Source organism: Nematolebias whitei, chromosome 15, assembly GCF_014905685.2.
Source record: "Nematolebias whitei isolate Nwh7 chromosome 15, NemWhi1, whole genome shotgun sequence".
Taxonomy (NCBI): Eukaryota; Metazoa; Chordata; class Actinopteri; order Cyprinodontiformes; family Rivulidae; genus Nematolebias; species Nematolebias whitei.
The window spans coordinates 31,609,855-31,628,917 of record NC_056512.1 but is presented as its reverse complement, the minus strand read 5'-3'; the positions used below and the strand labels follow the sequence as shown (position 1 = coordinate 31,628,917).

The 19,063-nt window shown below is 39.4% G+C and overlaps 1 protein-coding gene across 1 annotated transcript in view; it reads left to right on the top strand.

The window, feature by feature from the left end:
* The window catches only part of LOC119420989 (adenylate cyclase type 9), a 36,236-nt gene extending 18,660 nt beyond the window's left edge, over positions 1-17,576 (top strand). Inside the window, exons 2-9 of the mRNA XM_037688378.1 lie at positions 10,215-10,381; positions 11,855-11,962; positions 12,320-12,576; positions 12,744-12,846; positions 13,393-13,601; positions 14,891-15,050; positions 15,236-15,378; positions 15,975-17,576. Of these exons, the coding sequence (XP_037544306.1) occupies positions 10,215-10,381; positions 11,855-11,962; positions 12,320-12,576; positions 12,744-12,846; positions 13,393-13,601; positions 14,891-15,050; positions 15,236-15,378; positions 15,975-17,322 (2,495 nt within the window). The 3' untranslated portion in view covers positions 17,323-17,576. The remainder of the gene's footprint in view (positions 1-10,214; positions 10,382-11,854; positions 11,963-12,319; positions 12,577-12,743; positions 12,847-13,392; positions 13,602-14,890; positions 15,051-15,235; positions 15,379-15,974) is intronic.
* Positions 17,577-19,063: the final 1,487 nt, after the last annotated feature.

Genomic DNA, 19,063 nt, shown 5'->3' with positions numbered 1-19,063 from the left:
CAGAATACAGAAAAGAACACAGAAAGCTTACAAGACAGACACAGCCAAGTGAGAGTTAAAGACTTTAAAGGGATGTCAGGAGTTTCTGTCATCGTTCTTGTGTGCGCTTTTGAAGCCAGGAAAAACGCAAAAGGCAAATATTGAAATTTTGTTTGTTCCAACTCTGTTCAGAGGACGAGCATTAAGAGAGGAAGGATGTTGTTACGTTTTGTTGACTGCAACAGGAAGGGAGACCTCAGGATGGCCTGTTGTTTGTGAGCAGATAAGATTGTGAGGTTATTCTCACATTACATGTTTTTGTGCTAAACCATTGAAAGGTCATACTGAGAAAGCCCAAGTGGTGTCCAACGCCACCTGTTTTTCCTTATCAACTCCAGCTTATGTAACTTCGCCTCAGTGTCTGGTATTTCAGAAGAACTTTGTTGAATTAGCTGTAGCTCAGTTTGATAAGGGTTCAACTGAAACACCTGGTTTGATGTGTCTGAAAAATATTGAGTAATTTTACATCTTTCAAAAAGCAAAACACTAAACAAGCCTATATTGGTCACTGTAATAATTGTGGACCTTTTTGCAGTATTGTCCCTCAGATATAAGAAAACAAAGACATTATTTTTTGTTGCATAGATTTTAACCACAAATTCTGACCAGCGGTTTGTTTTAGAACCTGTGCAACACATACCGTAAAGTTTTGTCTGTACTCATTGTGCTGATTGCTGTAATAAATAGATCACAGGAAAGCATTTTTATATAATATCTATAAAACTGTGGGTTTTGGGTAAAAATCTAGTTTAAATAAATGTGTTTTAAATGTCTGTGGTTGAGGTTTTACGTCAGGAAAAAAATTATTACGACATTTGGCATAGCAAATAATTATGCTCACAAAGCGGTGTATTTTAATGCCCAGAAGAAATAAATAGTCATTCTACTCTAAAGAGGAAGGTTACCCCCACGTGTTTCCTCCTCAAAACTCTCCCTCATGCTTGTCTCAGGAGACATGCTCAAAGTTTCACTGACAGAAATGATAATCTGGGTCCAACTTCAGCTTCTAATAAAAAAAATGAAGGCATGCCATTCATGTTTTCTGACTGAACAAGTTCACTGTTTTTATTATTTTTTTTATTTTATTCACTCCGAGTTTACTCCATAAGGGGTTCTGCTCTGTTACTTTCAAACGCTGCCTATATTTTTATAATCCATCTTATATTCTGTCTCTTGTGTACCCTCTGCTGTAATAGACTTTCCCTAAGCACATATTGTGAGACAGGTTTCGTCTTTTTCCTCCTGCCCTTTTCCAATCAACAGGAACAAGATGTGCTTTAAGTCCTTGGATGAAGAAAAGGTGATGGGAGAAGGGGGGCGGGGGTTCGCGCTGACAAAGCCAAATGGCATGGGGATTGGCTCAGCTTAGCAGTGCTGGTTTTCAGTGCCACCTGCTCAGCTGCCCTCCTGCTCTGTTACCTGGCCCCGAAAAGCAAACCTGTCATTATGAGAAGATCAGGCCTGCGATACGTTTGTGTGCGTGTGTGCTGAACCAAGCATATCTGCCAACCCTCCTCAGCTCTTTGTTGCCCTCCCTGCTCTTCTGTTTTTAATAAGTCCCTCGGGGACAGCAGCGTTGGCTACTCAGTCCAACTTGGGTCAGAAATGGAAAGTGAATAAAAAGGTGTTGCTGATAAATGTCCGCAGCGTTTCATATTTTTGTGTACTAGCTGACATATTCATGTGCTTTTATAACTCACATTTTATTTGTTCTTTTGTTTTACTAGAGGGAACTAAAGTGTATTTTTTTATTCTTTTCTTTTCGGTGTGTTTTAGTGGGAGATTAACTGTGTAAAAAGTGTTAAAGCTGCCTGGTTGTTACTGTGTTTTTGTGCCTATAAGTTGTCCTTGTCTTTGCTCAGGGCCAGAGGATGGTTATGCTTTGAGTGTCTTAAATGACAACTGCAGTGTGTCCTTTTTTTCTGTCTGAGGCACTCTTGGCATCATACAGAAAAGGTTCTGGGACAAGTATTGTTATTCATGAGCTTGGACGTATGATTAAGAGGTGAGTGTAAAAGTGATGGTGTTATTTGTTTGCAAAGTGTTTTCTCATTTTGCACTCATCCATTCTGACCAAAGAGGTTTGGAGAGGGAGATAGTGTGGCTGGGCTCTCTCAGGGAAAGGTTATCTACTGTTCCCCGTCAACTGATAGCACAAGACGGGACACTTCACGTCCCATAATGCCTAGAGGCTGCCACTAATGATTCTCTTCAGTTAGCCCAAGGACATCTGAGAGAGATGAAGCCAACGCATGCGTAAACCTGCCTCAGGATTTGTCAAAACATTGTGCATGACAGATGGATAGACAAACAGACAGATGGATAGACAAACACATAAGACAGCAGGGAAGAAACAAGTGACATGAGTTGGAACACACAGCATGAAGCTTTTAGATCTTTTCCCTTCCTTGCTACAAGGCCTTTTAGAGCACAGCTGTATTTTGATAATGCTGGAGCCTGGTTGAAGAAGGTTACAGAGAAGCTTTGTATCAGAGCAGCAATCTAGTATCCACAACACAACGTTTATGACTTGTATATAGTTACATTTCATATTGGATTCTTCTTGAACAGAAAGAAATGAGCACACTTGATACAATTAAAAGCTCATTCATCCCCTCATATGAACTTTGAAAGTCTCTTTGTGTGATTTATCTTGATCCTTTCCGACATTTAATACTCGGACATGAAGTGAAAAGTCAAATCCATCCATCCATCCATCCATCCATTATCTTTACCCGTTTATTCCATTTTGGGTCACGGGGGTCGCTGGTGCCCATGTCCAACAATCACTGTGCAAGGGACGGGGTACACCCTGGACAGGTCGCAAGTCCATCACAGGGCCACATAGAGACAAACGAGACAAACAACCATTCACTCTCTCACTCACACCTAGGGACAATTTAGAGTTACCAATCAGCCTAACATGCATGTTTTTGGTTTGTGGGAGGAAACCGGAGTACCCGGAGAAAACCCACGCATGCACGGAGAGAACATGCAAACTCCACCCAGAAAGGCCCCTGGACCGGGGTTTGAACCAGGGGCCTGTTCGCTGAGAGGCAGCAGCTCTACCAGTTGCGCCACCGTGCTGCCCCAAGTCAAATCCAATGAATTATTATTAAAAAATATTATTACATTATTCTGTGGAGAGAAGGTTCATAGATTATTGTCTTTAATGCATAATTCATTTGTTTTTAGTTTGACCCAAGTTAATGTCTGAAATCAAGTCAGCAACACTTTTATTTTACAAACAGCAAGTGATGGACAAGACACTGCAGCTATTTAATAATATTAATATAATAATATAAACTTTATTGTCATTCAGAATTGTACAGTGCACCATGCAAAATTGAACAAAATTTCATTTAATTTCTCCACCGCAGTGTAGGAGTACATAATTTACATGAAATTTTATAGACTTTGGTGTTTAGGAATGACTGTGGCTGTGTGTGCATGTTTGCTATTGTGGTCACTAGTGACCCGAGTTCAGCAGTCTGATAGCTCATGGGATGAAACTGTTGCAGAACCTGGTGGTTCTGGTCCTCAGGCTGCAGTACCTCCTGTCAGAGGTCAACAGAGTAAACAGTCCATATTGTGGGTGTGAGTTGTCTCTTTTGATTTTATCGGCTCTGGTCAGACAGCGTCTGAGACCAATGTCTTGGATGGATGGGAGGGGCGTCAATGATGTTCTCTGCCGTTCTCACCATCCTCCTCAAATCCTTCCAGTCTGCAGCCGGGCGGCTTCCTTCCCAAACTGAAATGCAGCTGGTCATGATGCTCTCAAATGTTCCTCTGTAGAATGTGGTGTGGACATGGGGTGGGAGGTGTGATCTCCAGCCTACGAAGGAAGTGCAGACGCTGCTGGGCTTTTTTTTCTCTAGGGACCCAGTGTTTCTTGACCAAAACAGTTGATTGTTTATGTGCATCCCCAGGAACCTGGTGCTCTTCACCACCTCTGTGTTGTTTATGAGCAGTGGTGTGTGATATGGTTTTGTTTTCCTGAAGTAAACAATGAGCTCTTTTGTTTTGTTGACAATCAGAACCAGGTTATTTTCCCCACACCAGTTCACAAGGTATGCCACCTTTTCTCGATATGACTGATCCTTGTTGCTAATCAGGCCCACGACCATGGTATTGTCCACATACTTGACGATGTGGTTGGTCTCAGACCTGGCAACGCAGTTATAGATCATCAGGGTAAAGAGGAAGAGGTGTTCTTCCCCACTCGTACTAACAGTGGTCTGTCAAAGAGGAAGTCAATGATCCAGTTCCTGAAGATTGTGTTGAGGTCTAGTGTAGCCAGTTTGCTGACTAGGTGCTGTGGGATGATTGTGTTGAATGCTGAGCTGAAGTCCACAAACAGCATTTGTACATGGGTGTTTTTCTCCTCTAGGTGTTGCAGCCTGAGATGGAGTGCTGAGGCGATGGCATCCTCTGTTGAGCAGTCGGAGCAGTAAGTAAACTGGAATGGGTCAAAGGAGGGAGTAAGATTAGAGGTGATGTGTTGCTTAACAAGACATTCAAAGCACTTCATCATGATGGGTGTAAGAGCCACAGGGTGATAGTCATTTAGGCTGACTATTGTTTGTTTGTTAGGCACTTACATGATTGTGGCTGCCTTGAAGCAGTAGAAATGATGGCTTGCTTCAGGGAGTAGTTAAAAATGTCTGTCAGCACAGGGGCAAGTTGGTCTGCACATTCCTTGAGTACCAGTACTCTTCCTGATATGTTGTCAGTTCCTGCTGCTTTTCTGGTGTTTATGTTTTTCAGTGTTCTGCAGACCTCCACTGTTTTGAGGCTTAGTGACTGCTCATCAGGTGGCGGGGTTTCCTTCATTGCTGGGGAATTGTTTTGTGCCTCAAACCTGCCAAAATATTTGTTGAGTTCATTCAGGAACTCTGTATTATCATTGCAAGGCATTTTGTTGTCCTCGCTACATACACTTGGTGTTGGCTGAATCATGGAAATGCTCTGCACCTTCATAGCATGGGCATGTTTTGCTTTCTTTATGGCACGGTTTAGGTTGGCTTTGGCTTTTCTGAGAGTAGTGTGGTCGCCAGACTTGAACGCAGTGTTCCATTCTTTCAGCATGACCCACACCTCCCCCGTCATCTGTGGTTTCAGGTTGGCACGGGATCTGAAAGTTCTGATGGTACTGACATCTTCCATACACTTCTGGATGTAACCAGACACATATGTTGCATACTCATTCACACATAAGTTGTGTGTTGCTGCTGTTTTTGAATATGTCCCAGTCAGTACAATCAAAACAGTCTTGAAGAGCTTCCATAGGTCCCTCTGACCAGACTCGTCCCTGTTTTACTGATGTTTTTTTCCTTGATTAGCATGGGCTTGTATCCTGGAATTATTTCCAGAAAGGAATTATTCCTGTTGTTGCGAAGCCTACAAACTGGTGAAGCTGAGGAAGAGCGGTTTTCAGGTTTGGTTGGTTAAAGTCCTCATTCCCCAGATACAATAAAAACTCCATCTGGTTGTGAACTTTGCAGGTCATTGATGAAATTGTAGAGAGACAATCAGAGCATTCTTGTTGTTGGCACTGGGGGAATATACACTACTGTGTTGCTAACAGAGGTGAACTCCCTGGGTAGATAGAAGGGCCTGCATTTAACAGTTAGAAACTCTATGTCAACAGAGCAGTGGTTGGAAATGATTTTAGTGTTCTTAACACTAGTTGTTGTTGTTGATAAATATGCATATACCGCCACCTCGAGTTTTTCCTGCCAGCTCACAGTCTCTGTCTAGGCGGAACGCTGTTAGTCCCTCGAGGCTAACAGCCATTTCGGCGAAGGACGGGGTTAACCATGTTTCCATCCGAATTAGAGCACAACAGTTTGTTACCTCTCTCATCGTTGTTAGCTCGAGTTGAAGATAGTCCCTTTTTTTTCCCCAGTGAGTGGACGTTTGTGAACAGGCGAGATGGAAGTGGTGTCCTCCATGGGTTGACTCTCAGTTTGGCTTTTGACCCTCCCTGGCCGCCACGATTCTACTTTTGGTCACACCGCCTTCCTTTTACCTCAACTCAACTAGCACTTGTGTGTAACTCTGCCGCTCTGCGGGTGCTTCCTCACTAAGTATGCCAACACGTCATAACTACCGTAAGTGTACTGATCCACGACCCCTGAATGTGTGTAGTTCCAATAAGGTCATGGAATCATAACTTAAATCCAGATTGCTGGGAGACAATGCAGCCACAGCTGGACCCGGTGCTGCCATCTATATTTTTAAATGTAGCAAATGTTACATTTAATACATTTATTTAACTATCATCTTATCATCAGCTGAACTTTGCATTTTTTATTTGAGTTTGACCCACTTTTTAATATTTGTGTTCATTACAAAAACAAACAAACAAACACAACAAAACAAAATAAACACATGCCAACCAGAGACAAAGGCTGGTTGGGTTCAAAACTTGCAACACGGTTGAGCCAATTCATGTGTGTGTGCTTCCACAGATGTGCCACGTTCACACAGCTCTAACTTTCTACTGCACAAAAAATAAATAAAAACGAACTAATCCCCAAACCAGAAGAAAAACATCTGTTTACAGGTCCCTCTTGTAAATGAGTCCTCGTGGCTCAATGAGGCTAGCCTGTATAAATAAAGGTTGAATGAAAAAAAAAAAATTACTGACTGACTGACTGACTGACTGACTGATTAATTGTAGAAGTGGATATTTTTTGAGTATTATATAATTTTCATATCTACTATCAACTCGTCTGTGCTTTGCCTAAGAATAGAGTCAGGGAAGGAAAGATGCCAGGTGATCCATGTTAACACTACATGAAGAGTGCCAGCTGGTTTGTAGTGAATACTTTGGATCGTCTTTAATTTTATATCACCTCACCTTCTTTTAGACTTTTTCTAACTTGCTGGTTGGTACAAGACTTGCAGTATAACAGGCTCAATAATCTGCTTCAAGATTCATAAAATAAATAAAAAAAAACAAACATTTGATCTTCATCTTGTTAATCCTAACAATAATGTGTTTTGGAATTTTTAGAAGTGCTCCATTTGTCTGACAAACATTTTGCAATCTTGAATTTTTCATTAAATATTTTTTGAGGGTCTTTATTCTTTAATACCAAAATTATATTAATTTATTGAACATGTTTTAAGTCTGAAGGGTAAATCAGTGGATATAATCTGCCCTCAAAAATGCCACAAGAAAATGACTTAATCCTACAAGCTTTCAAGTTTTTATGATTTGGAGTGAAAATATGCAGCAGATTAAGTTCAGAATACTTGTTTGCCTTCTAATTTTTCATGCAGCATAGCTTTAAATGTTTCATTATATTTACTAAAGTTTTACAGTACTGGGGGAATAGAAGCTGAATGGCTCACTGATTTCTTTTATGATGGATGTGGCTTGGTTCTCGGTAAATACTTTTTTTTAGTCAGCAGGCACAACTATATTTACAGCAGGATTTGCTCTTGTGTGTGAATATTTTATGGTTTTTGGTTACCTTGTACACATTAATTTTAAATGTCTTTTTCAAAACTTAAATCGGGAGAAATAACCCTGCTGACCTATGAGCAGAAGCCAGTGTGTGCTGTGGCAGGAGACAGAGAGGCATTTGATTAATAAAGTAATGGAATAATTCAATGCTGTGTGTATGTGTGATGTTGTGTGTTTGTGTCTCGGGGCTGAACACACAGTCACACTCACACATTCTCATTTTCAAAAGCAGCCAGGGGCACTCTTCAGTTTCCCGCTGCGTGTTCTCGTCTGCTGTGTCATTCTGCATCACTGGTGCGAGAAATTAGTTTGTTGTTACTGCTTTTTACCACCTTCATTTTCTGTCCTTGAATCTCATCCACCTGAGTATCAACGGCTACAGTGAAGCAGTCCATCCACATTTCCACCAACTTTGTGTGAGAGTGTTTGAATGTGTTTGTAGGTGGTTAGAGTGGTGTTTCATATGTGAGCCTTGTTTTTCTGCCACACCATCAGTCTCTGATTTTTGGGACTTGGTTGGAAAATGAGAATATGTAGTGTTTTGATGCCATGTATGATCAGTGTGATAGAGTGCAGCCGCAGGGTGCTTCTACACAGGCAGCAACAGGCCTGTATGAAGCACTTAATACAGACAAAACTCAAAGCCTGAGGCAGTGGCCTCACTGACAGTTAAATTATGTGGCTAAGCACACACACAGTCACTTGTACTTACTTACCTGTGCTGCCGACACACAGACACTGTGCGTATGTTTTGTCACAACATGATGTAGATTCTTAAGTGGAAATGGGGAGGAGTTTGGTCACACACTGTGTCTGCTTACTTACTAGTTACGTGGACTTAAACCCAAACTTGCTAAGAAATTAAAATGCAAAAGGGGTACACCCCATCATAAGCTAATACAGCACCAGAGATGGGGGAAAAACACAACAAAAAACGAAACATGAAAAAATAAACCATATGAGGTTATTTTTTGTCTTAAAACCACACAGATGATCAGTAATAATTACTAAATTGTTCCAAATCAGCTTATTTTATTTATATAAAAGAGTAGATTAATTATCAATGTGTGGGGAAAAAAATGCAAAGAACTTTGCATTTTGCACTTTGACAGTAGGCCAGGATTTTAAAAAATGGGATGCACAAAACGCAGATCACAGATACTCACTGGTCATTTAGGTAACTGCACACAATTAGGATTCAATTCAGTTGAGTTTATTTCTATAGTGCCAAGTCTCAACAGAAGTCACCTCAGGGCACTGAACAGAAACATTCACACACACACACACGCACGCACGCACGCACGCACGCGCGCGCGCGCGCGCACGCACGCACACACACACACACACACACACACACACACACACATACATACATACATACATACATACATACATACATACATACATACATATATATATATAAGTTAACTCTATTTAACTGAGGAGCAGACTGCTTTGAATTTAACTCCATCGCAGAACTCTCATTTGAGCAAGCACGAAGGCAACAGTGGAAAGAAAAATCTCCCTCATGAGGAAGAAATCTTTAGCAGAACCAGGCTCAGGACAAGAGGCCATCTGCTTCAACTGGCTGGGTTTGAGAGGAACAGGAAGGAGGAACAGATACACAATGGCAGGTCGAGAATCACGTTGAGATAGAAATAATGTGAAAAGAAAACTATAAAATTTTAGCAATTCATTTAAGGAAATGAGGTCAGTTTGTCCTCTAGTAGTCTAAGCCTATGGCAGCATAACAAGCCAACCCTAATTATAGGATTTATCAAAAAGGAAAGTCTTAAACCCAGTCTTAAAACTGGACAATGTGTCAGCCTCACGGACAGAATCTGGAAGTTGATTCCACAAGAGAGGAGCCTGAGAACTGAACGATCTTCTTCCCATTCTGCTTTTGGAAACTCTAGGAACCGCAAGTAAGCGGCAAAGAAACATTTGTCCATTTTACAATTTTAGGTCACCAGCTAGTCTTCAGCAGTCACAGCCTAAGAAACTGAGTGGTTCTCATCTGAGACAAATGCTTCACAAACACTCAGAAACATTGTATAAATGATTGAGATGCTGATAAAATGATTGAAGTGGGAGACACAGGTGTACAAATACTGACTGGAGCTTGTTGTATGAGATGTATAAAATGTATAAATGACACAAATAACTAAACTTATCTAGACACTCATGCATGTAAATTAAACAGAAATGTTGAGTTTCACGTTGTGGAGAAATTCAAGCTCAAGAAGGATGAATGGGAAAAATTTGGTACCAGACATAAATCTATTACCAGGCCGTGGAAAGTAGCAGTGAAGTGAGTGTGATTAAAAGAAGTGGCATTGAGGGAAGATGTGGACTTTAAAGTGTTGATTGTATGAGTCAAAGTGTTCCTCTGCTCATGTCTGAATCATCAGTTAGATTTTGAATAGCATGAATAATGCACAAACTTCTATAAAAGCACCATCTTGTTATGTATATGCAAAAAAGGGAATGATTCATGTTTATGACCTTGGCATTTTACAAGTGGAAGAGATTTATATTATTTTATTTTCTCTTTAATTTACTCATAAAAGTCAGAGTGAAATCATGTTCGGTATTGAGCCTCTGCTATTCACAACCCACCATGCCTTTAATGTACATGCAGGGATGGATGGCTAAACTAAACTCTGACCTGTGCATCTTTATTCCTTTCTCTCTCCAGGCATGAAGACTTATCTTATTTCTGGCAGAAAGGTTGAGCCTCACTGTAGCTGCTCCCAGATGGGACTGTCTAGACCAGAACATGCAGATATCCAGTGTCCTGTTCCCAGATTGCACACGCCTGATGGAGCTGCTTTGGCTTGCACCCTCCCCCCAGACAAGTCCAAGGTGAGTTGTCACTGTTTCTGAGAAAACTAGCCATGTTGTTGGAACAGTATTGTTGTATCACTGTGCATCTGCACTGCCTGAGGAAGAACGTGGAGCTCTGTGTTCTACCGCATTCTTTGTTCTTTGTGCTGTGTGTAGGTGTATCAGAAGCTTTATTTAAAAAAAAGACGCATGCATGGAGGTAGACTTTCTATTGATTTAACCCAGTATCACCATCAAACCTCATATTTTTATTTATGACTTGTTACTTACTACATTGTTTAATCCTTGTGCATCATTCATGATTGGAGCATCTTTAACCTCTTTTGTTTTCATGCAATCACATGTATCTACTTTGCACCATATGATGTAATTTAATAGAAAGCAAGCTAAATGCAATTTCATCCTACCAAGATTCAAGATAAAATCTGTAAATTTTATTCACTGAACATGAAATAAGGGTGCTCTTTCCAAAAGCTACTTTGTATAACAAGCTACATTTGGTGCTAATAAACTCAAAATAACTATATATTGTTGTGTCTTATATTCATCATGTGCAAATGAAGGTGAGAGGTGATAATGGTTTTGTCCATGTGCATGTTTGCATTTTGTCTGTTGCTTTTGTAAAAGTTCTCATAAACTAGATGGATTGTAATACAATGCTCAAAGTAATCACTGGATCTACAACTGATTAATTTTTGGAATCAGTCCTATTGAGGTTGGCTGCCACTAATAAGTAAACAGCAAACACAAAAATTACTAACTCAACCAGATTGTTTACATATTGAGCAACAATTGGTGTTGTAGTGGCTAAACATTTTTGCCAGCGCATGCACTGAGTGCTAACTATTTGAGATTAGACAAATTTCAATGAAACTCTCTGAAAGCAATCATTGAAAATATATACAACTAATTAACCTTTGTGGAGTCAACCAAATATGAAATGAACAAGCAACCTTAGCTAGCACAAAACTGGCTACAACATAAGTTAACTTTGGTCTGGTAGTAGCTGAGAATCATCCAAAAGCATATACTCTGCAAGATCTCACAAGATCTCATGATATTGAATATATCATCATTCACAAGATTTGACCCAAACGACTGGGACTCTGTCCCTTCTCAGCATAACATGAGTTTAGTTGAAAATTGGCACGAAAGGTGACATGTGATATGCATTCTTTAAAAAAAACACAAGGTTTTTTTTTTTTAATCTAATGATCATCCACTTCTAACAGATTACATTGCACTTGCATAAGAAAAAAGTCTTGATCTCATGAAAACCTTCTCATGTTCACTTTTTGTTTTCTGTACATTTCTCTGCTATGCCTCCTCCACATATTAACATAATCCTCAGTTAAATCTAATTTATTATCTCAGTCCTTTTGTGTTTTCTCTGCACAACGTATTCATTTATTAATTTTCATCCTTCTTTTGTGACCACATATTACAAAGTTTCTCCCTTTTTAATGTCTCTAAACTCCAAACTCTGCACAGCCTCCTTGTCTGCCCTGCGCTATGACCCTAATAGCAGGAGAGGATCAGATTCTGGAGGAAGGAATAATACACAATGGCTGCCATGAAGACCACAAAACAAACAGCAAGGTTTGATGGCATTGTTAACCTGTTGCAAGGAGAAAATGTTTCATGTTATACCTAAAATGAGAACATGCCTGAGCTTTATTTTGTGAAAAGGTATATTCATCTAATGTGTTTATTTGTAGTTAGAACAGCTTTACTGTTCAGGAGAGGGCAAAAGGGCTCACATAATTAGTTCATAGAAATAGAATTGCACAAGTCCCAGATACAGTTAATGCATAAATCTTAAGCTAGTGTGACTGAAATAAAGTCTATAATTTCAATATTTCCTATTTAGACTACTTAATAATACTGCTGACCTATTTCAAAACTCATTAGTGCGACCTCTTTCCTGGGAATTTAAGATTTCTCTGTTCCTCTTAGGACTCTTCAAATTTGAAGTGTTCCCCTGTGATATCTGCTGGACGCAGCCCCAAAACTGTGAATGGCCTGCTCAGTCCTCAGCTGGAGGCCTTGAATAACAGCCAGACCTCCTTGTGTGAGATGCTGCAGGAAAAGGAGAAGAAGACGTGGAGTGGCGGAGCCATGGGCATGGACCACTCAGCGCTCATCCCTCTGCGCTCCAAAAACTTCAGGGAGAGGAGTGACGCTCACTTTGTGGATGTTATCAAGGAGGATAGGTAGCTTTAATCAAAGATGAATACATTAACCCTTTCATTACAACTTTGCCCTGCTCATTACAAAATCTTAAAAGCTGAGACCAGTCATATTTTGTATGGGGAGGATGTCTGCTGACATTTATTTGAGTGATTGTAATTTTTCTGGATTGTCCATGTTTCCCTTACAGTCTTATGAAGGACTATTTCTACAAACCTCCCTTAAACAAGCTGAGCCTCACCTTCTTGAAAAAGAGCCTGGAGTCTGCTTACACAATAAGCTACCAGGAGGAGGTAGGTGTAGGTGTGCGTGCGTGTGAGGGATTTTTGGTGCCCATGTGCCAACTTGTGTTAAGAGTGCATGCATATGCTTTCATTTTTGTATTTATATGACTATCTATGCATGCTGTGCATCTAAATTGTAACATCATCTTATGTGATCTGAAAATTCTTACAACTAAAGAAAAAGTCAGTGTCATTTTGAGATGGCAGCCATTGTGTCTCTGTTTCCCTGCATCCGTATGAATTAGGTAGCATTTCATATTGTTTGAATGAGTTTTTGTGTGTTTGACTCTTGTCTGGAAAGCCTGTTAGCTCAACATAACCAGACTGGTCAGACTGCGGCAAAGAGAAATTACTGCAGGACCTTAAAGCTGATATGGATTGTTGGGTTACAATGTCCTCTGCTGGTGTAAACTCAGAAGTACATGTTTGAGGGCATGATTGCAAGTTTTTGGTAATGGAAATCGAATTGATTATGGTTAAGATGTAAGTAGTGTGGTAAATGATTTAAAATAATTTACTCTTGTTTCTGGCTGCTGTTTGTGTCTTATCTTCCAGGTGGAGAACCAAGCTTCGGTGCAGACATTTGCCAGCCCAAGATTCAATTCTTTCCTGGATATGCTGCTGTGCTGTTTAGTAGTTTGGGCCCTTTCACTTGCCTGTTTCCTCCAACCGTTAGTTACTCAACAGAGTTTGTCCACACCAGCTCTTGTTCTGACATCTGTAGCTGCAATGCTGGAGGCTCTGGCTCTGTTCTTTGCTACACGGTGAGGCACTAGATATAGACTAACTGTTTGAACTATAGACGCTTAAACCATGTTTAGCCAGTGAGACAAATTAAAGTTGCCTTCACAGTTTTTGAAATGATTGGCATGCCTGTGAAACACAATATTTAAACCCCTAACAGAGACTAAAAATTTAGAAATCACCGAGAAGTGCAACAAGTACCGGGTACGTTTTTATGTTGTGTCAGATACCACTTGATCGATATGTGCTTTCTTTAAAAGGAAAAAACCAAGCAGTGTGCAAACACATGCAGAAAATATAATAACTTAAATGTACTTTTGCAGACATAAAAGTAAACAGAAATAGAAACAAAAGCATTAAAAGTTAAAAGCCGAGCATTTCTTGGAGGAGTGTGTATCGCCTGCTGCTTTTCAAGTCAGAGTTTTAGAGTAAGATCAAAATGACAGAGGGGTAGCTGCTTTGGTCAAACATTGAAAATAACATTATGCTCATGCAATATTGTGAGATGCCACACTCTATGAGTAAGTGTTGACTCTCAAAATATACAGAAAGTTTTGGATGTGCTATGTTCTGGATGAGAATTTACATCAGCATATAGACTCTGTTATAATCACACACATTTTCAGCATAATATGTATTCAAGAAAAAGTTTGCTGTGGCAGCCATTGTGAATTGGGTTGGCTTCCAAAGTTAACCAGTTGTGGTGGTACATCAAATCATTATTTTTCTGGAAGTCTCATTAAAACCTATCCAGTGAGTTATGAGACATTTTGCTAACAGACAGAGTTGATGCCATATAGTTTACCAGAAGAAAGAAAAACAAAGAACTTGTGAAATCTGTTAGCTCTCAGAATAAATAAATGTTAACTATTAGTCTAATCTACTGCCACACCAAATTTTAGATAAATACATGTAACACAGAGTTATAGCCATTTTGTGTTTTCCAAGGTCAATTGGCTGTGTCAGCCATCTTGAATATGGCTGACTCCAAAAGTTAATCATTTGTAGATATATACCCATTGACTACTTTTTCAAGTTTCGTTTAAATTTCTCCTGTGCTTCATGAAATATTTTGGTAACAGACAAACACACACATACAAACTCACACTGATAAGGAGAAAAAAAATTGTCTGCTTTTGCCTTTCATCAGCAGGTGGTAATAAATAAATCTTCTTTGGGACACTTGGTGTTCTTTTATTTAATATGAACTAAGCTGATGACAATAATTCTTGGAGTCATTATATTTATAAACCTTTAATATCATAAGGATAATCTGCATTAATCATGTCTTTCCTTTTCCCCTCTACAGTATGGCTTTTTATCTGGACAGTGTGCTGAACTGTACTCGGGTACTGATGAGAGCTGTCTCAGGCTGGGTGATGCGTCACTTTATAGGAGCTGTTCTAGTGTCTCTGCCCAGTGCGGTAGTCTTATTCCACATCTCCTGTGACATGCATTTTTCTATTCAGGTAGGATTCAGTTTTGTGATTTCTGTCTATTTTTTTGCTAGCATGTTTGTATAATTGATTTCTTCTCACCTTTGGAGATACAGTGTTGCTAAAACTGTCATTTCTAAATTGATTATAATGTTTTTAGACAGTTTGATTTATATTATATGTTTACTTTGACTAATATTTAGCTTTTAACTCCTCAGTACACCATGTTCATCTGCTGTGCGATCATCATCTCTATTATTCAGTATTGTAACTTCTGCCAGCTCAGCTACTGGATGCGTTCAGCAATAGCTACAGTGGTGGGACTGGTGATGCTTGTTTTGCTCTTCAGCTCACCTTGCAGGTATGACAGCCTATTATTTTTCAAACAAATAGGAAATGAGAATTTATGGATGCAAAATGAGTTAAAAATCACAAAAATATGTGTGGAAACCAATAGTTTCATGAACAAAAATGTAAGGATTAAACTAAGCAAAAGTTAGATTGTTTTTTAAATGTAATCAATTCAATATCAAGTACAATTTATTTCTTCCAGTATTAAGTTTAAATTTTTGGGAAGGAAGGTTATTGTTGGTGGTGGTATAACTGCTCGAGTTAAATATTATACTTTTATGAGGAAGGCAGTAGAAGTGACATGTTAAGAAATTGTGGGGTGTATGTGAACCTTTTCTAAAACGGGAGAGATATTTAACTGTCAGGTTTCTAACATTTTTTCTCTATGTACCCCTAAATTTATATTCATTGAAATATATATTTGATTGTATGATGCTCAAAAAATAATTTTGAGGAACATATATTTTATACAAAAAGCATTTTTATTTGAAGATTGTTTGGAACTACTGAAGCTAAAAGCAACATTTATCTAAATTTATTTTTTGCCTAATGTTTTTCTTTCTCATTGCCTAATTTTTGTCTTTTTGCTTTTCTTGTTTTAACCAGGTCTGGTGCTCAAAACAACGTTAGCAACAGCTCCTTCTTTTTGGCAGACAACTCAACAAGTTATGACCCACAAACTCACCTAAAACTCCTCGCTCCTGAAGCCTGTGTGGCCTTTTTCCTGCTCCTCCTCCTGGTCTGGTTCCTTAACCGTGAATTTGAGGTCAGCTATCGTTTGCATTACCATGGCAACGTGGAAGCCGATCAACACCGCATCAAGATTCAGAACATGAGGGACCAGGCCGACTGGCTGCTTCGCAATATAATTCCGATTCATGTGGCAGAGCAACTTAAGGTGACCCAGAGTTACTCCAAGAACCACGACAATGTGGGTGTCATATTTGCCAGTATTGTTAACTTCAGTGAGTTTTATGAAGAAAGCTACGAAGGAGGCAAGGAGTGCTATCGTGTCCTTAATGAGTTAATTGGTGACTTTGATGAGCTCTTACGCAGGCCTATCTTTGCAAACATCGAAAAGATCAAGACGATTGGTGCCACTTACATGGCAGCAGCTGGACTAAATGCTCAGCAGTGTGCGGACGCAGCTCATCCTCATGCCCACCTTCGTGCTCTTTTTGAGTTTGCCCTGGAGATGATGCGAGTGGTAGATGACTTCAACAAGAACATGCTCGGCTTTGGCTTCAAGCTACGCATTGGATTCAATCACGGCCCTCTAACAGCAGGGGTGATTGGAACCACAAAGCTTCTCTATGATATCTGGGGTGACACTGTCAACATTGCTAGTCGCATGGATACAACTGGTGTGGAATGTCGTGTTCAGGTCAGTGAGGAGAGCTACTGTGTGCTCAGTGGCATGGATTATGAATTTGATTATCGCGGCACAGTAAATGTTAAAGGCAAAGGTCAGATGAAGACTTTCCTTTACCCTAAATGCAGTGACAGTGGTCCTGTACCTCAGTACCAGCTCTCTGTCTCACCTGAGATTCGAGCACAGGTGGATGGCAGCATTGGACGCTCTCCCACTGATGAAATTGCTAGCATGGTCCCCACAACCAGCATGACTGCAAACAGTACCAATACCATGGTACCCAGCGCCAGCTCTGGTTCTTCAAATTTAACAGGCTGCAGTCAAACAAAAGAGGCATGGATCCATGACAGATATCACTCGACAGGAACTTCTTATCCCAGACGATCAGTGTCTCACAGTGGCCTAACATCCATACCTGTAGCCAGTCTTGAAGGACAATCTCCCAACAACAAACAGCTTATCATCTCATCCTCAGTCCAGCAAGATACTCCTCAAAATTCAACAAGGTCCTTGAAAGACATCAAGAAAGACAAACAAGAGAATGATAATGACGTCAATGGTGGAGAGTTAACCAGGCTTTAGGTATTTGCTACAATGGCAGTTTTCTTATCAGTCTTTGACCCTTTAAGCTATTGTTCCTGCTGGCTGGCATGTGTACAAGCTATAGTTTAAGTCCTAATTCAGGTAGAGATGGAAGTTTTGAAAGAATACATGAACCTTTTTTTTTTTTTATCAGCCAGGGTTCAGGTGGCTTGTTGTGTAAACATGATTGGGTGATGTTATCAAGGGTGCTTGGCGGACCACACAAAGGTTGTCAGGCAGGAACACAGGAAATGTGAAAAAGTTGCAGTCAATGCTTATTTCCCTTCTTGCCTGCTAACAATCCCATAGTCTCTCATTAACTTGATTATCTTTGCACCTTTAATATTGATTATTTTTTCAAATGTCTTTTAAGTGCCTTTAGGATAGAATAAGTTACAAACTAGGCCTTTTTTGACTAATAAAATAACATGAAGGTAAAATAAATACAGTAATCAGAAAACTTTTGAGGGAAAATAGCTGTTTTTGTTACAGGCTTACTTTTAAAATATGTTTTGCTATGATATTTTTGTCTTTTTATTCGAGGAGAGAAAGAAAGAAAGAAGTATTAACATGTAATATGTTAGGGGAAAAAAGCTATTCTAACATTGTAAAACCGGCACAAAAATGCTGCAGTTCCTCTGTTGAAAACAGAATACTTCTCATGAGATCTCCTGCCAGGACTAATCAATATAGGCAGACAAGGCTAAGATGTGCAAGTGTATTTTCCATAAAAGCAGTATAGTGCATCTCTGTGATTGTAAAACCACAGGCATGGTTTTAACAGGAGTGGTACCTGTGAGTTACTCAAATTACTTGTCAAGGCTCCAAAATTACCAACACTTAACACAATGTTTTGGGCATCTTGTAGATGTGGCAGCTTATTCTCTATACACACAGATAAGTATTGCCACAACACTTAGGGATGATTTCCTCAGCTATATTTATTCAGCATGCTTGCAGCCTCATAAGCTAATGTTTGTGCCCTCTGCCCAAAATCCAGACTCTTGTGGGAACATAAACTGTATTAAGGAAGATATCAGTGGATTTTTCATGGAACTGATGTACCTGTAGATTGAAGTCATGACTTCAGATGGACTTGAGGAAAAAATCTGCCTAAAGGTTCAAAAGGATTATACTGTGTTTTAAAGTTGATGTTTTTTTTTTTTTCCCAAGACAATGATTATCAGTAGAATGTCACACATTTGTTTGCATTTATTGTTGCGCAGAACTTGAGCCGTTTAAGACTCGTGCGCTCAAGTATTTGAAAGATCTATTGGATGCAAACAGCTTTGCTGCTTTTGCTGCCTCAAACCTTCAACTGCATGAAACTTAATGTGATAGCACTGTAAATGCAACAATGGTCATTTTGAAGCTTTAACTGATTTTGTGTTAAATTATTATGAAAGTATCTACAATGCGTTTTTGTCGTAGTTCATCAGTAAAAAGGACAGTGTGCTCAAAAGCAAAAAGGTTGACTGTGAAATCTTGTCGTCTTGTTTTGAGTTTTGTTCAAATACACTGCACAGTACAACCGCATCTTTTCAAACTGCCATTTGATACTTAGGATTTTTAATACAGCAAAAATTAATATAGCAGAAAATTAATAAGCTTTTTCTTATTAGTAAACCAATTCTGTTACATTATATATTGACCTTAAAGAATAGGGGGAAGTATTCAGGTCAAGTTTGAATATTTTGTGCATTTTAATTCAATATTCATTTATTTTTTGTTCTCACTTTGA